At 50.5% G+C, this 18,376-nt stretch overlaps 1 protein-coding gene across 8 annotated transcripts in view; it reads left to right on the top strand.

Annotated features, from left to right (window-relative positions):
- RANBP3 (RAN binding protein 3) overlaps positions 1-18,376 on the top strand; it is a 51,393-nt gene that overhangs the window by 9,613 nt on the left and 23,404 nt on the right. For 4 of the 8 annotated variants that reach the window (XM_019710778.2, XM_019710777.2, XM_019710776.2 and 1 more), the window contains exons 2-3: positions 8,457-8,512; positions 14,308-14,496. In XM_019710778.2, the coding sequence (XP_019566337.2) occupies positions 8,457-8,512; positions 14,308-14,496 (245 nt within the window). The remainder of the gene's footprint in view (positions 1-8,456; positions 8,513-14,307; positions 14,497-18,376) is intronic. The other 4 variants (XM_019710781.2, XM_074337663.1, XM_074337662.1 and 1 more) reach the window with 1 other exon arrangement.

The following is an 18,376-nucleotide window of genomic DNA, read 5'->3' as shown; positions in this document are numbered from 1 at the left end:
GGTGGGCAGAGTGGAGGGTTTGGCTGCAGGGCCAATAAGTAGAAGGCAGACTGCTGCTTGGCCTTAGGGAGATAACGGGTGGGGGGGGGGGGGAGTGGGGGTATGAGGTGCCCAGCTCGGACAGGCAGACTTAGGGTTCTGGTCCCCACCTCTCCCACTTACCAGCTGTGTGACTTTGGGCAAGGCACCCATCTGCCAAAGGCCTGTCAGTGTTGTTTCATGATTTGCAGATTAGAGATGATAAGTGACATCTGCCGTGGGAGTTGCGTGGCATTCAATGGGATTGGGTGTGTGAAGTATCCACCACCAAATCAAGTGTGCGTTGCTCGCTCTCGGTGTTGTGAGAAGTATAAGGGGTCCAGTGGTAAGATAATAATTGAAAATTGAAGAAATAATTGAAAACTGTCATGGATTTCAGTAGGTGAAGATAACAGGATGAAGAGCATTCCAGGGAAAAAACGTGCATAAAATAAAAGAGAACATCATCTCCCAAAACTGTGCCCCCTGTGATGTCCATGAGACCAGTTGAGAGTTGCCTGAGGAGAAATATATTTGAGTACCAAAAAAAGAATTCAGGGGCCCGTCACCCTCCGCCAGCTGGGCTGGGCGGCCACTGAGTGTGTGACACACTAGCATCCAGAGCGTTGTCACCTAGCAACAGCATGACTGCGATCAGGGTCATTCTTCAGCAAAGAATTCGTTTGCTAACAGAGTTGACACATTACTGACGAATCCGCCTTTATGTTGCTGCACAGGACTGTTTATAATAATTCCTGAGGAAAAACTTCAGGGCTGAGATGGTGTCGCAGGATTAAAGCAGTTGCCATGTATTAATACTGTTATTTGTGTTGGCAAGATGCTTTCCATATTTTTTACACAGATAAGAAGATGAAGACACATCAGCCCAGGATTAAAGCTCATTTTACACAAGTACCTTGCTGACATTTTAGACAGGAATTCCAAGTGGCTTTCCAGAAGAGGGACGTTTCCTGGCAGGTGTTTGAGTCCTCACTTAGGAGGGGAATAAACAGAACAGGAAAGATAATCCAGATTCCCTTCTTTGTGTGTTTTTCTAGGTCTGCATATTTCATTTTAACAGAGCTGCTCAGGGACAAAGGTTGGAGGCAGCCACAGGGGGGTGCCAAAGCTTGCTGCAAGACAGGGCCTGCCTTTGGTATTTGTGTACATTACTCCCTCCGCAGCGTGAAGAAGGAAAGTTTATGTGAAAGGGGGCAGTGGAGAGAATGTTTTCAGCTTAGATCCTAAATGTGTTACACAGTACACTATGTGGTTAAACATTTGACAAATGAGGACAGCGCAGTGTGTTTCTGCGTTGAGTATGCACCTTGGAATGTGTCTGGATTTTTTCCTTGAGGACCCAAAGGATCGGCTATCGGCTTAAGTGCACACTTGAGCGAGGCAGATGACCACACGCCTTGTTGAAAGCTTCGGGCCACCCCAAAGCCCTTTGCTCGCCCTCCAGTCTCGTTTATACTCTTCCACGGATGTTTAGAATGGTAACTGACAGCTGCTTTATTCCTGATGTTATTTCTTGAAAGAAAAGTGTGTCTGTTTCTTAGCTCCCAGGCCCACCTGAGCAGAAAAGACGGGAAGAAGCAAACGGGTCATGACTTCTTCCTTTTGCACTTGTGGTGCATGGATGGCTCAGGTGCCAGGCCCGCCTGGTTTAGAGACCCGGCCCCAGCTTAGACAGCCTCTCTTGAGTCTCCATCCCCTGTTCTGTAAAGTAAAGATGTTGGGATGACCTACCTCCTAAGGTGACTGTGAAGGAAGATTCTGGAAGATGATGCAGATGCAGTGCCGAGCACCTGCCTGTCCCCTAAATGCTGCGAGCCCGATGACTGCTGGCCTATGTGGGACTCCATCCCGGGTGTGGGGGACCCCGGGGGGACTCCATCCCGGGTGTGGGAATGTCCTTGCTGTGAATAACATGGAAGCGACTGGAAGAAGTCTAAAGACGGAATCCCAAGACCTGTTACCCTGGAGGCTGGGAAACACTCTTCTACCCCTGGGCCAGCTGTGGGGTCCAGGCCAGCTCTCTGTTCTCCTGCCCTTGCTTGCAGCAGGGACTCCACCTCCTTTCCTCACCCACCTTCTCCCTGGGAACTCTTCCTTCTTAGTTCCTTCTTAGACTCACTTCGGGCATTGCCTCTCTTCATCCCCCTTCCTTGTGGCCTCTGAAATAAACACATAATTCATTTTGTCTTAAAGGTTTTGCCACTAGTCAGTCTCTGAGCAGAAAAGACACAGATAAAACCCTGGTAGGCGTGGTACCTAGAAGCCCACTGTTTTAATTCTCTCAAGCACAGGGCCATTTAAAACTCCTCCTTTTGACCTGACGGAGACATTGTACACCAAATTATGGGCATGACTTCAGGGTGGGGCTTTTAGAACTTCCCACACTTGCACCCAATCCAACTGCGGACTTTCTCTAGGACCCAGGGCCCCAGGTCAGTAATTTCTGCTTTAGGAAAACGGACCGTCACCTTGGAGACCAGACCCCCTTCCCACCCAGAGACCTACACTCTCTGCGGGGAGAATGGTCTGCGACCCCTTGGGTCAGGAGGGAGCCTGCGTCTCAGGCTCCCCCGCCTTCTTTTGTGCCAACTTTGGTTCATTTTCTCAACAAAGGAACTGCCTGAGTGTGTTTGGTGTTTACATTCCAGGAACAGGTACACTGGACCATGCAGATGTGAACATGAGGGGAGGGGTACACTCTACTTCTGTCTCCTTGGGCTGGGGTGGTCTGCTCCTTCTCTGTCCTCACGGGTCTGGAGGACGCCGTGTGGAGTTCCTCCAATGCTTGCTCTCTGATGACTCCTCCCTGCTCCTGGTCACCTGGTTAAATGCTGCTCATCTTAAGTGGTACTTCCTCCAAGAAACTCCCCAGCTCACTCCTTTTCCACAGGCTCACCAGGCTGGGTGCCCAGCTCCACACTGGGTCCCTCTGTGCCTCCCCTGTGTTATAATGTTCAACTCAAGACTGAGGTCCTGCCCTGGAAGGCAGGGGACATGTCTCTCCGTGTCACCCCCCACACCCTAGAAGCCAGTATGATGTCTGGTGCACAGTGGACACTTGGTGTGTGGAATTACTGACAGTGGTAGTTGCTGAATGAATGTTATGATTGAATCTGCCCAGGTAGCAAGAGGTGCAGCTGGGGAGTGGGTCCCAGGCTCAGCTGGCTGGGCAGGGCACCCTGCCAGTCACGGCCATGCCAGCAGTGCCTCTGGGAGCTGGGCCCGCAAGGGGGATCAGGTGTGTGTGTGGGCTGGGGGGGGGTACCCAGACATCTGGCAGAGGTGTGGGATTTGCAGCTTCCGTGCCCGGGGTACCTGTCCGTGCTAGTCACTGGGGCTGCAAAGACCAGATCCCTGACACAGGCCCTGCCCTCAGCTGGGCCGTCCCGTCCTGTTTTGCATCTGAACCTCACAGTTAGTTGGAGGAGAACGGGGAGGGGCGGGGCTGCGCTCTGGGCCGGGATGTCATCAGTGGCTCACTCCTTTCAGCTTCTGGCCAGTGGCCCCGCCCCCAACACAGTTTGCCTCGGGGGTCGGGAGGCTGGGACTTTGGGTCCTTATTTGGGATCATGGCTGGGCTCAGGCTGGGTGCTGTCCAGAGCGCAGGAGCTGAAGAGAAGCCTGTGGGGGAGGGTGTGGGGAGGGCTCGGATCGGGCAGTAGCTGACTCGGACGTGGCACCTTGGGAAGCTGCAGTGAGATCAAAGCACCTGATGTGTCGTCCCCCCCCCGCAGGTGGGGCCGTGTGAGAGGCGACTTAGGGGCTCTGAATCCCCCCTGCTTCACACCAGTGTGGGTCACAGTCACCCACAGAACACAGTTCTCAGGCCTCAGCCCGGGTGTTCTGAAAAGGGGGCTCTCTGGTTAGATAACTTAGGGGAACAGTTGGTGAAACAGGTTACTATACTGTTGGTTTCCTTAACCCTTCCTATGCTGAAGTGTGAGCCAACGCTCCAGGCTGGCTGGTTTTTTACAAACTGATTTGATCAGAGAGCATTGCATAGAACCAGAAAACAAAAAAACACTGGTTGGCAGAACCTGGATCAAATAGTCTACATTTGATTAACGTTGTAATATTTTAGGTCTTTGTGATGGTCTGGGTTTTTAGAAATTTCGGGTGATGGTTTTCCCCTCTTTGTGAAAGGAAGGCTGAGCTGGGACGTCAAGCAGTTCATACAGGAGCCTCATTGCTTCTATCCCATGTTCGTTCCCCAAACTTGGGTTTCAGTTAGCTGAGCAAATGCTGGTCTTCAGTGACAACCAGAAACAGTTTGGTGGTGGGAAATAGTTAAAAAAAACCATCTGTGGCCACTCCAGTAAATGCAAGCCCATCCTACTTGGAAGGGGGTACGTGTTGTCATTTTGTAATACCGACACTAATTTGCAATTTATGGACTTCTGGCCCGTCTGGAGCTGAGTGGAAATGAATTGTGTGTAACTCTGGTGCTTTGTGGTTTTGGTGGAACGCTGACTGAAGGTCATTGTTGCATTTTAGTGTAGTGGCTGGGTTTGTCATAGCTGCTAAACCTGCCCGCAGTGGGGGTCCCAGTGGGACCTGAGGTGGTCGGCCAGAGCCCTTGCCTCCTCAGTCAGCGCCCTGGCAATGGAAGACCTTTCATTCACTCTGTAACTGCTTGTTGAGCCGTGTTTCATGTTGGCTCTAAAGATAGAGGTGAATACAACAGAGGCCTCGCCCGGAGCTTATATTCCAGGGGCGGATGCTGCCACTGAGCAGATACACAAGCCCATTACGAGCTATATACAAACGCATCCCTCCCTTCTAACCAGATGTTTTGCCCTAAGGTTTTCTGTCCCGTGGCTTCCTGGTCCCATTTTTCCCGTGATGCCTTGCACAGAGTAAGGGCCTAATAAATATTTATGTGATTACGTAACAGCTGGTGTTACACATGTGAATAAGTACAGAGAGTACCTGAAATTAATATAAATAAATACCTAAAAATAAAAAAAGCTCAGAGGGGTTTAGTTCAAACATTTACTGAATGATTCTTAAGTGGGACGCACCGGGTGGCAAACAGGCTGGGGCAAGAGCTGTTTTCAATGCCCTATCTGTGGGCCCCCGGCCTCCCTGACAGGTGGCCTCCATGTGACCCATACAGAATATAAGCCAGAGCATGCTTTGGGGGCTTCCTGAAGGAGACGGTCAATACATGAGTGAGTGTTGACCATAAAAGATGAGGTGAGAATGTGTTCTAGGCAGAGGGACTAAACCAGGCAGAGGTCTAGAAGAGTGACAGAAGCCTTGGGTGTGTGGGGGACAGAGCCACAGCACAGTACTGGTCAGGTGGCGGTGGCCTGTCTGCTGAAGGAGCTACAACCCTAGTCTGGGAGAGCATTGCCGAGTTTTAAGCGTGCGTTCAGCACCAGTGTTCTGGCTGCTGTGCAGAGAACGAAGGCAAGTGTGAACTGGGGGGGGGGGGGGGGGGCGGGAGCCGGGAGTTAGTAAGGTTGGATCTGCTTGCATCTCACCCTGTGTTCCTGTTCTTCGGGTGGCTGCTTCCAGAATCCAGACCGCCATGTCCCCTCTGTAGCCTCCCTCTGCCCCCAGCTGAACAACGTGCTCACTTGTAGTGCAGAATTGTTTCTCCCTCAGATGGGACCTCTCCCCACTCATGCCATGTGGTCCTGTTCTGTCTCAGGCGCCCACAGGCAGCCAGGCCTCCCACAGATGCAGCCCCTCTTGTGTGCCTGCAGATCAGAAAGCTCTTCCTCTCCCATCCAAATGGTTCCCAGTCCATTTAGTCCTTCCTTACTAGCCTGGCAGTCATTTTCTCCAGTGCCCCTTCCCCTTGCTCATCCCTCCATCAAATGTTTGTTGAATTCCTGCAGGGTGCCAAGTACTGTTCTCAGCCTACAGGGCAGAGAGGGAAACCAGGCAGTCTCCCATCTCCTGGAGTTGACATCTTAGTAGGGGAGAAAGACCATAAACCCATAAATACATAGTTTATCAAGTGGTGAAGAGAAAAAAGCATCTCCGCTTCCCTGGGAGGCCCGTCCAAGGTTTCTTCTAGGGAACAGAGTGTGTGTTTAATGAAGTCTCCCCCTCTCAGGCTGGAGGCTTAGAGACAAGGGGCGTAAATCCAGCTCAGTGCCTTAAGCAAAAGTCAGTATCTGATGACTTTCTCAAAAGTCGTGGGGACGGGGTCAGCCTTGGGCCTGCCGGACCCAGCGCCTCCAGCTGTGTCTCCAGGATTCCATTTTCTCTTCTGTCTCCAGCCAGTCCAAGGTCCCTTGTGATGACACATGGTTGCTGGCAGCCCCAGGGTTACCTCCCACCAGCTCAGCCACCCCAGCAGAGAGAGCTCCTCTTCCCCAGTAGCTCCCACAAAAGTCCTGGACCCAAGTCGCATTCACAGTCAGTGGCCTGGCCTCATTCACATGCCACAGTATCCCCACGCAGGACTCTCCTCCTCGGGTCTGGAGCCAGGGCTGGGTTCCATCTGAAATGTGGAGGTGGGGGAGGGATGGTTCTCTAAAGAAAATAGGGGGGCTGGGTGGGGGCCGGGCTTGCCAAAACCCTGGCTCCTCCCTGTGTGCCTCAGCGCCGTGCAGCTGGCCAGGAGTCGAACGCAGAAGTGAGGCTGAGGCCCAGACCTTCAGCCCCTGCTGCTGGGCTTGTGGGGTAAAGGCAGCGTGAGAAGGTCTCTGGGCTTCCCCGTGGTAGATGTGGTGTGGATAAACTGCTGTTGTCCCGAGTCCATCCTGCGTTCCTTGGCTGTCATGTATTGCCTGGTATAGGCACATTCGTTTGTTCGTTCGTTCGTTCATTCGTCGTGGTTTGTCGGGCAGCAGTTACACACTGTGCAGGGAGATGGCTGCTTAGGGACGCACAGAAGCCTCACTGGCAACCCTTCCCCCTTCTTCCTTTAGCACTTTGGTCTCACACGTGTTGTTCACCTGTGTTTACTGTACGTGCTGAGGACCATTGAGGTGACTGAACCGGGTGTGGTATAGCCTCAGTGAGCACAGCGGAGGGAATGGTCACCACCAGGGGCCATTGCCCCAAGGTCAAGACTGGCATCTGTCCCGCTTCTCCAAGGAGTAGGAGTTTTGGGAGGTGGAGTAGGATAGGATCCATTTGATCATCTCAGTCTTGTCCCTTTTCCACCTCAAAATTTGTCTTCACCCCATCTTTATTGTGGGTAATCGCTGTGGCCTCCTAGCTAGTCTGCCCATGTCACCCTCTTCCCCAAACTGATCTCTCTTTAAACTTAAACCAACCTCCATGCTTCCCCCACTCCTTTTACAACACTCCCCAAATCCTCAGCATGGCCACCGTCTGCTGTTGGGCTGCATGCCTTCACACCTGCCACTGTCCCTGCCGGGCTCTTGTCCTTGAGACTTCAGCACAGCCACCTCTTCTCAAGGACGGTTCCCTGACACACCAGACCAGACACTGAGCAGCTCCCCACATGAACCATGCCGCGCGTCCTGCTGGGGCACTGCTGTGTGTGTGTGTGTGCAGGTTCCTGGGTAATCTCAGCCTTCCACGACTAGGGGCTCCCCAAGTTCATGACTCCACTGGCTTCCCGTCCACTCTTCCCCTGAATGCTGAAGGAGACCTTGGGCACACCCCACAGGGTCCCTGAGTGCACCCAGAGCCACTGTGCCCAGGCCTGAGGCAATGAGGGGCCCCCCTGGGGGTTAAAGTGGTCCTCGTCCAGAATCTCCTATCCTGGGCTATCCCTGGATAGGAGACAAATGGTGTTGCCTGAAAACAACAGGCAGCATCGCCCTGGTCCCATCATGTAACAGGACACCCCAAAGGGTTTCTTCTTCAGCAGCAGCCATGCAAGATGGACTCTCAGACTTGCAACCCCATAAATTATTTTTGCAGTAACTGGTGATCACTTAGAGACCCAGGGGAACGTTGGGCTGACTCGGCCGGGGTAAGCTCTCCAAAGGGCTGTGTGAGCAGAGGTTGCCACCTGGTTGCCCCCTGGCCTCAACTGGCCTACAAATTTGAGAAAAATGAAAAACCTAAACTGGTCTTCAACATTTGAAATTGGGGAGGTGCCACGTTAAGATCTGACTGCTCAGGGCCAAGTTTCTACAAAGCCACCATTGGTGCTGCTGAACAGCAGCCAGCTCGGACACCCGCAGCTCGCCGCATTCCTCACCACGTCCCTTGGTCAGTGACACGGCCTGTTCTAAGTGAGTCTTGAAGCCTTTTTGTTGGTGTGTAACATGTACACGTATCCTCCCGTTAAGTGTCGCGTTGTCACAAACTGAACACCCCACGGTCCCACGTCATGCAACTATTTTCTAAATAATTTGATGTTTCTTTGGAGTTACTAGTTTCATATTGGGTTTGTTTTTAACTTTTTACAAACAAATGTAGCTTTGTTTACTGTATGAATATAGTGTTGGGGGCAAAAACTCCAATTTTTCTTTTTGCAGAAAAGCCTGCCATTGCTCCTCCCGTCTTTGTGTTTCAGAAGGATAAAGGACAAAAGGTAAGGGGCCGGCGTGTTCTCTCTTCACATTTGTTTTCTCCAAGAGGTCTCTCTCCCAGGTCACATGGCCAAGGATGCTTCTGCCCTTTAAGCCTTCACATTGAGCTTAGAGAAAAAAGGTCCAGTGGCTTTAGGTGACCACGGCGCAAGATTAAGTTGGGTGTTTGGAAAGGGCTCAGACACCCTGCTTTAAAAAATGATGGTGGAAAGCTTCCTTCTAATTCCTAATGATTCAATTTAGAAATACTGCTGGACATTAGGAAAACTGGTAGGAGAGAAGAGTTGGAGAAAAAAGGTAAAAGGAAGGAGGAGGGACAGGAGGGAGAGAAAAGGTGGGTAGGGAGAGGAGAGAGCAATGGTGGTTAAGAGGGAAAAACAGAACCTTTAATTAAAGATTTTTATGGGGATTTTTTGGCCCTAACCAACTTGGCATAAATGAGTAGAATAATTATTAGTTGGCTTGCATTGTATATTTACCATCCATCTTTGTCGGGTTGCTTCCCTCTCTTGGATTTTAAATGTCTTGGGCACAGTTGTTGGAAATACCTTGCCTACTTCATAGGCACGCCTTCATAGACGAGCCTGATCCGTGCCACCGCAACATTCCGATGCCGCGTGTTGTTTTTCTTGAAGTCACCGGTTTTATATTTGTCTCCCTCCCTGACAAAACAGTGTGGAAGCTTGGGGCTGTGTCCAGAGTTAGTTGGTGTTCTGTGGCGATGTCTCCCAAGCTTGTGTGAGGACTCCCTCTATTTGTTAAAAAAAAAAAAGGATAGGTCCTCGCCACCCATGCCCCAGGACAGCAGGTGTCATTTCGTGCCCGCAAAAGGCTTCAGAGTGACCACATGCTGCGCTGGACTTGGTGTATTCCAAAATCTGTTTGCAGTCTGGTTGATGAGAACAGCATTTGAGAAGCGGCTCAGGGCTCGAGGTCCACAGGCGAGGTGCTCTGGTGGATCCCGGTCCCCGGCAGGGTGGCCGGGTGCAGGGTGGCCAGCTCCAAGGTTGGCGGCTGTTGGTCTGGTGATTTGGGACGCTGGCAGCCCAGCTCCTGCTTGTAGATTCCATCCCTTGGCCTGAGAAGAGAGCCGAGACTTTCCTGTCTGTGCGGCCCAGTTTTCTTGGGCAACGTTCAAGTACTGTGCCAGGAGGAGCGTGTGTGCGTGCGTGCGCGTGAAGGGGGGCGGGAGGGAGAAGGAGCTGCCCCAACTCCGACCCCCAACCCCGTCGCAGGGAGCCTTCTGTGCTGGCAGGGACTTATCTACTAGGCTTGTTCTCACATTAAACTTTCCCGTTGTTGCTTCTTTGCTGAAGAAAGAAACACAAAGCCTGAGGAAACTTTTTTCCCATTTTGTTTTGGATTTCCAGGTGGTACTTTCAAGGTACATCAGCCTCTGCCATCTCCTTTACCTGAGGCCCTGACACATACATGCAGCCCAGTGTCCGCCCTCCTCCAGAGGGCCAGTCACTGAAGGGCTATGCAGCGCCTCGAGCTGTTAGAAATGGATGTATGCGACTTCTCTTGTAGATGTCAAAGTTTCTTCTCAGGTTTTCTGTTCAATTAGATTTTTCAGTTTTATCATCATCATCTTTTGAACCACTCTTAGTTTAAAACAGGTGTCAGCAAACTAAGACCCGCCACCATTGCCTGTTCTTGTAAATAAAGTTTTATTGGCGCACAGCCATGCCCCTCTCCTTCACAGTAGCTGAGGCTGCGTTCAGGTTGTAACAGCAGAGTGAAATGAAGTGTTTTTTTGTTTTTGCAGGTCATGTGGACCGAGACCATATGACCTTCAAAGTCAGAAATACTTAGTATTTGGCCCTTTACACAAAAAGTTTGCCAACCCCAGATTTCAAATGAGTAATAAGCATTAATGATTCTTTAAAATTAAAGACTTTCAGACAACCAGCTGGATGAAAAACTAAAATATAATATTTGCTTGGCTGATTTGAAAATGCTTTTAAAATTACTATTTCCTATTTGAGTACTGTTTTCACAGTTCTGTTGGTTTGTAATTCAAAGGCTGACTTTTGTGTATGACCTTTACAAAGTCCATGCACATTACGTAAGCAGGTGACATTGAACCAAAAGACCGGCTTGAAGACGTCCTGATCGTCTTACAGATGTGCGAGTGTCATTCTTATCACAGCACTGACTCGGAGCCAACTCGAAATGGGCTGCTACAAATAACTGCTCTCCAGCTTTCCAGAGTGCAGCTCTCCACTTCTGCCACAGGATCACAAAGGGGACGGAAAACCTGCGTGCTGAACAGCAGAAGCCAAAGGAGTCTCGGCAACTGTCCTTTAGCGCCGCTTTCTGCGCTGCCAGTGGACAGTGGCCAAATGGACACAGAATCTTTCTCTGTTGCTTATGACAGCTCCAGAGTGAGGCGGGAAGTAAACAGTAACTCAGACCACTGCCTGGTTTCCCGTGGTTTCTCATCTCCACCAGGACGGGAGAGCAGACTCTCAGGAAGCAGCCCCAGTACTTCTGACAAAAGTGCGAGTTTGAAACCCTGCCAGTTTCATTCTCTCCTCACGCTGCAGAAGCAGAATTGGGAAATGGCTGTTCGGGCTGCTGTCGTTTTTTATTCCGAGTGAACTTTTTTTCCTCCTTTTTCTCTTCAGCTTTTTATTTGGAAAATTTCAAGTCCTCAGAAAAGTTAGGAAAATGGTAGTGCGGACCCTCAGGTGTCCTTCACCTGACTTCAGTGTTACTGTTTTTGTCTTACATGCTGGAAGCACTCGAGTATAAGTGGCACCCATCGGACGGTTCTCTAAATACGGTTCTCTAAATACGCCCGCAGGTGTCTGCTAGGAATAGGGCCGTTCCTCTCCATGGCCCACTGCCATTGTCACCCTTAAGAAAATGATCATTAATTCAGAAATCTCCTCCAATATATAGTCCATATTTAATTGTCCTAAATGTCACCAAAATGTCCCTTATAGCTATATTTTGAGGTACTTCTTGATCCACAAAGATCAAGAAGTCCCATTGTCACTGTCAGACCATTAACTTCATTGTCAGTAAAACACCCAGTGAGAGGTACTTCAGAGAGCCCGTGTCCCCTCTTCAAGGGAGAGTGCACAACAGCCCCAGCTGTTATTACTGAATCACGATTGAGATAAAGGATCTAAAAACAAAAGGAAAAAAAATTAAGCTTCGCCATGTGGCATTTTCTGTCAATCCCATTAACCAGCCGTTCTTTTTCAGCAACCTACAAATTGGTGGTCGTGGCCAGCCACGTGACAGCCTGTGGTGTCACCTAGTCTCAGGATGAGTTCTCAAATTCTCCTCTCCTCCCATGTCAGAGAAAACTTCGGACAGTCTGAGTTCTGGTCCTAACGCCTCGACTGACAGACAGCTCAGAATTGTCTTTACTTCCGCCCATGTCCCAGGCTTCCTCAAGGTGGCGCTCTTCATGAAATTCTCACATTTACTACATACATTTGTTTTAGAGGCAAAAAACGAAACTTTTTTTTATTAACTGGCTTGAATGGAGATAGGGTTGTTTTTTGTTTTTCTCTTTAATGTGAAGAGAATTTGAATCTCCTTTTGTAGGTGTCTTTTTTTTTTTTTTTTACAAATACATTTAGATCTAGGGAGCCTTTTTTTTTTTTTAATTTGTGAATACTGGGGAACAGTGTTTTTCCACGGCCCATCAGCTCCAAGTCAAGTCGTTGTCCTTCAATCTAGTTGTGGAAGGTGCAGCTCAGCTCCAAATCCAGTCGCCGTTTTCAATTTTAGTTGCAGGCGGCGCAGCCCTCCATCCCATGCAGGAATTGAACCGGCAACCCTGTTGTTAAAAGCTCACGCTCTGACCACCTGATACATCCGGCCGCCCATGTAGGTGTCTTATTGTTTGTGATGACTTTCTTGCAGTCAGTTTATCTTCCAGACGTTTGTTAATATGAAGGGGGTGGCTTTGAGGTTGCACTGGCAGGATAATGCCCATTGGGTAAAAAGACAGAAAGTAGTTACAGAAATACTGATGAAAGTAGTTACAGAAATACTGATGAAAGTCAGGTGTCGCTGAAAACACTGTAGAGTATGTTTAGGTCTTAAAGCTTATTAGTGTAACAAGTGTATCCTGTATGCACATTTTTGTTTGTTTGTTTTGGTCGGCCACATATATTTTAGGATGACGTCAGAGGCTGCCGAAATCTTGATGTTTGGTTTTAGCAAACATGTTGAAAAATTACAGGCCCTGTCTTGGGTCTTTAGAGCTTACTTTTCTTTTTCTTGTCCAGCAGAAACACTTGGACCCAAGTAAAAAATACTGGAATAGCTCTTGTATTTCTTTTTTGGTCGTCTGATTTAGGCTTCATCTTGAGTCTGCCATGTTATGAGGGCATTTGAACATTTATGTTCTAAAAGCAGGGCTTTGAAAAAGAAATCCAAGTGGTTCCAATTAGAGAGGTAGGCAGTTTCCCATAGAGCTTTGGGTTTCACTCTCTCTCATTGGGTGTTAAATCTCTCGCCATAAAGTAGCAGCAGACGGGTGCAGACTGACCCGGTGCCCCGCACAGGTTTGAGGAACAGCCTGGAAAAGAAAGCCTTTGTGTCGGCCGATCTGCCCTCGATAGGAAGAGTCGATTTCGGTGACTCTTTAGACGTACAGATGAGTTAACGTTGTATTGCTATTGCTTTCCTGAGAATGTTTGCAAGTTCTCTCAGATCTTCCTTATATAGTTCCTGTCATCCAACAGGCTCACATGTTTAAAAAATAGGCCCCACCCCTTATCTAAAAAGGTCTCAGTCATTTCACAATCAGAAGAAATGCAACCTCTTGGTCATTTAGTTCACAAACTGAGAAATGGCTCTGGTTGTCGATGACGCCAAGTGGGAGGTCTGGGGACCTGAGCCATCTGTTCCAAGACACCAGCCGTATAACCCATTTCTCAAGAAAAGAGTCTAGAGCACAGAGCTCTCGGCCCATGGAAACCCCACCCCCACCCCCAACCCCGGAAGCCCAAGAACCACCTCAAGAAATGGCAGGGGTGTCTTACTTTCGAGAATGAAGACCCCCGGAGCCGGCTTTTTCTTACCCTGGCTATTTTCCAAATAAGCCCCTGCCCGAGGTCTTTGGGGTGAGCCTGGGGGAATCCAGGCCAAGGGGCTCCCTCCTCCAGCTGAATTCCCACCCACCCACCCGCCCGCCCATTGATACAAAACCAATTCTCCGTGTCTCTGCCAGCTCGTTGGGTCACCCCACACCTGCACTCACTGAGATGAGAAAGTGCTTCCTTCATCTCAGGTTTAAGCAGCACAAGTTGCAAGATGCTGGAAGAACTAGAGCCAGATGCAGAAGCCTTTGACCCTGGACGCCCCATTTTGCAGCTGTGTAGTGGCCCAGGCCTGCTTCCCCACCTTTCCTCGTGGACAGAAGTGGTGCTGAGAACAGCTCCCGCATCAGTGTCTGTGAGGGGGTGTGCTATTAACCTAATTTACCATCATCGTCCCTGATCCCCTCTAATAGAGGCACCACCCCCATTTTGGTCACTAGGAGTATTTTTCCTCCCTCACGGGCCTTAAGCAGAGTGGCTCCATGCCAGGCCACCATGCAGTTTTGAAAATGCAGGTCTGGACTTCCTGCACTCCTCAAAGCTCCCTGCAAGTTCAAACAGTAGCAAGTCCACATTCATTTCGCTTTGTACCGGCTCTCGGGCCGCCCTCCTGGGCAGGAGCTGCTGAAGGTTCAGCCATCTCTAGCCCTTCAATCCCCGCCCCTGTCCCCTGCCCCGTGTTGCAGCCTTTACTTACATTGAAGGAAAATTGTCTTTTTTGCTCCCAGTCTTCTGCAGAGCAAAAAGACTTGTCGGATTCGGGAGAGGAACCTCAGGGGGAGGCTGAGGCCCCCCACCATGGCACAGGTCACCCCAAGTCAGCTGGTGAGCATGCCCTAGAGCCTCCTGCCCCTGCTAGTGCTTCAGCCAGCGCTCCTGAAGCCCAGCTTCCTCCTTTTCCGCAAGAACTGGCAGGGGTAAGTCCACCTCCACCTGGCATTCCACGGCCCAGGGGTCCCACCCCAACCGGCCCCTTTCCCTCCGGGTCCCTCAGATCCACACCCTAGATCATAAGCAGCTGATGACAACTGAAAAGATGACCAGGGTCTCTCCACCTCCCTTTAATTCCTTCTGTGGAAAAGTCAGGGAAGATTAGGTCCCCTTTTAACTGAGACTTCTCTACTTGAGGGAGTATATACCCACAGCAAGAAGCTAATCCTGTTTCCTGAAAGAGACGCAAGGGGTCACAAGAGGAATTGAGTAGTGGGTAGAATCTTCCAAATCAAATTCGATCCCTTCTCCCTCATTCCATTTTTTTCCTCCTCTCCCTGAATCTGGGCCTTCAAGTGCAGTGTCTTAGAAAGACACGTAGCTCCGGCTTCCTTCATCTGTAGGAGGAGGAGGTGTCTAACGCAGATCCTTTGCAAGGCCCATTGTGTCTGGACTGTGCTTAGGCTGTGAACTGCATGTCTTCAATCAAAGCAGGAAGAAGAGAAGACTCTTCTTTGAAACCAGAAGGAACGCCTGAGTCCTTCAGTTTTGTATTAAGAAGACTTTTGAAGATTATAGATGGAGAAGAGTGAACTCTCAAGGACATTAAATGTCTTGAGTGTTTGGAGTTTGATAAATTGGGAAAAGTAAACACTATCATACATTCAGGATTGAAAACTCCGTCTTCTAGGTACCTCATGACAGAGTCCCCCATTCTCATGACCTGGAAAAATGACTCTTAAAATAGGAGCCCGCTCAGCCACACAGAACACCAGACAGCCTTCCAGGGTGTCACAACCCCAGTGGTTCCTCTGTCACATCACCTGTGTTCTGAAGGAGCCTATTACACAATTCAGTTACAACCCCCAACCCTAGGATACGCAAGAAGAGAGCATGTTCAGGCGAGGTGAGGTTAGAGTCACATTTTAACACTTCAGAGGAATCCGTGTGTGGCGGGAAAAGAACCAGCCTTCACCATGGGTGGGGGGGGTGGCGTGGAGGTGGTCGTTCAGGGCGTAGAAGTGGGTTTGGGTAATTAAATATACTCAGAAGCTCCATACAGATTCCCGGCAGGAGACACCTACACCAGATTGTTCTGTCATCACAGCCCTCACACAAGAGCCTACAAAGCAAGAATGAGGAGGTGACACCTCTTTGGTTGGGGGCAGAGCAGCTCCTGGAACCTTGTCCTGAGTCAGGTGTTGTGAGTTATTGTGCCTTTGACCTTCACGTGCAGAAGACACGGTGGTCTCGGTGCCCTGAGAACAGACAACCTTCACGTGGAGCTGCCTGCCAGGCCCTGCGGCCTCCTGCTGCTGTCTAGCTTGAAAGCACAACTTACGGAGACGTCTCCGACTGGGGTGGTTGAGGGTTTTCAACCAACAGTGGCAGATGGCTGGGTTACAGAGCTTGTGTCACGGCAGCTACTCTTCCAGAGGCACACAGGCTGTTTCGGGCCCTCTTGCTTCGAGTGTCCACTTGGTGAGACTGGTAGCCCCCACCCCACAAGAGGCTGGTGCAGGAAGTGCCCTGAGGGGCCTCACCTTTCGCCTGAGGCCCAGCCAGTGGAACTCGGCTTCTCTGTTCTTGTGGACTTTGTGTTGGAGGCTCTAATCTGGAGAAATTCAGTCCTCGGACTGGCAAGGTCAAGTGTTCTGGCAGGGAACCTGATGGGTTGTGAAGTCGCCATGGGAGAGAGCCAGGACTGGGGCAGCAGTTTATGAGTGTGGCAGCACAGCAACAAAGGCCATGCGTGTGACATACACACGTGCACAGTTCAGTTTCAGCATTCATAACTAGGACTCCCCAGTTTCGTCAGAAGTCCCAGCAGCGCCATCGAGGGCCCACCCAGGGCTCGTTCAAGGGGCTCTCAGCAGAGAAAACCCTGGCTGGTTGCTAATGGCTCCAGTCAGTTGGCTTTCCCACTGATTGGGCATGTTTAAGGCAAAGTACACTTTTGTTTTTAGGTCAGGTAGGGCATAAATCACGGCGGACAGAACCCGATCCCAGCTCCTCAGGCTGAGATTTTTCCTTGGTTAACTCATTGCTTTTGCATCAGAACAAATTTGGATCTTACTCTGTGTGACATCGGAGTTCAGGAAACCGCCCACATGTTATTCAGCAGGTCTCATCCATCACATTCAGTGTCTTGCTCTGTGCTGCGATCCAAGCCCTCGGGGACCCAACCGTAAGCACCAGCTCTTTATAATAAATAGTGGTTTGCTGCGTTGTTGCTTATAAAGGGCCCTGATCGTCTTTCATTCTCATCAGCACTCTGGCCATTGAAGACGCAGTACCAGGAAAACGTCTATATATCAGACTTCCTGGCTTTCAGAAGGCAGTTTGAAGACCAAAACACATTCAGATTCATTTCTCTGCTCCGGAGAAAGCAAGCAGCTCAGTGCTTACCCCGAGCCTGGCTGAAGTCTGCTGACTGAAGCTCCGCGCCAAGGCACTGATGAGCCTAAGATACATTTATGAGACCCACCAGGAAGCTTAGAAAGATTCTGGAACGAGCCCCTGGCTGGACAGCTTCCCTCGTCTTCCAGCTTCTGTGTGGGAGCCGACCCTGGTTCCACCCCCACCCCCACCCAGCTTCACGTCTCTGGAGGCCACCTCTGGTTTTTCAGTATCTGCCTTTTTGGTAAGAATTTCTGTAAACAACATCGAATTGGCCCATAGTCCGTATGAAGACAAGGACGTGTCAGCAGGTTCCGCTCCTAATTGATTTTTCATCCCACAGCCAGCCGAGCTTTCTAACTGGTCCGTCCAGGCAGGCCAGTGGTAGCCAGTGTTTTCTGTAAGGAATTTATCTGACTTGGTCTTGCTTTCTGCTCTTTTCTGGGAGATCAGGAAGGCAGTGCCCTTCATTCCTGCATACTTAGCTATGTGTCTGTGCCTGTGTCACCTCCTGAGACACAGTCTCTAGCTCCATCCCCTTCCCTGGACTGGCACGTCTTCCCGCTCAAGGCCACGCCAGACAGCCTCACGAGAGCCATGTTGTTTTGGAAGAGGGGGCTCCTCGATGAATGTAACAATAGTTAATTCTCATCATTTCATGCTTCATACAAAGAACAGCAGCTTCCCACACCTGCAGTGCCGTCCTGGGTTAGACATTACCCCCGATGTTGTACTTGACGACAGGAACTTGCACGCCTCCCAGAATGAGCTGCTTTCCCCAAGGATCCAGTGGCTTCTGAGGGAGAAGACGGCTGCTGCCTGTCCTGCCCCAATGCCAGGGCTGCTAGTGCCGCCCTGAAGCACGTGGGGAACAGCTCCTTTATTCTCGCTGCAGGCGAGCCTGCCTCCCAGTCTGCGCCCCCCGCCGCCATCTCAGAGGACTTTTCCGTCTTTCATGAGCCTGCTTCATTCGTACACTGCCCTGATGCCAGAGAAATCAGTGGAAGGGTATCTTTGCTCTTCTTTCCCTTGTGCCTCCTTATGTCACTGTTGGGGATACTTTCGTCTTGGTGTCCCAAATGGGTGCTGACCCTGGGTGTCATCCTTGCTGGGGTGGATTCTAGTGTGGGAAGAGACGGAGGAGGACAGGGCGCCCACACCCTGCGTCTGTCCTCAGTAGAAGCATGGATCCTGAAAGTCTGCTCTTAGAACCTCCTCACGTGAGTGGCACCTGAGGAGCTGGAGTCCCCAGTATTGTTCTCAACTGACTCCTGAATAGCTAATCAATAGCTGCTCCCTTAGTGGGGTGGGGTGGGGCCCAGACTGTTTTGACAAGGAAGAGATCCTGACTACCAAGCTGCCATGGGTAAGGAAAGTGTTGGTGGAGCTGGCATTGGCCTTGGGTGGGACAGGGGGAAGGAGGCTTGAAGGGAGTTGCACCCCAGACCTTTTTCTGCTTCCCGAGAA

The sequence above is a fragment of the Rhinolophus sinicus genome, linkage group LG07 (genome assembly GCF_036562045.2).
Source record: "Rhinolophus sinicus isolate RSC01 linkage group LG07, ASM3656204v1, whole genome shotgun sequence".
In the NCBI taxonomy this organism is placed as follows: Eukaryota; Metazoa; Chordata; class Mammalia; order Chiroptera; family Rhinolophidae; genus Rhinolophus; species Rhinolophus sinicus.
This window is presented reverse-complemented; position numbering and strand designations above follow the sequence as displayed.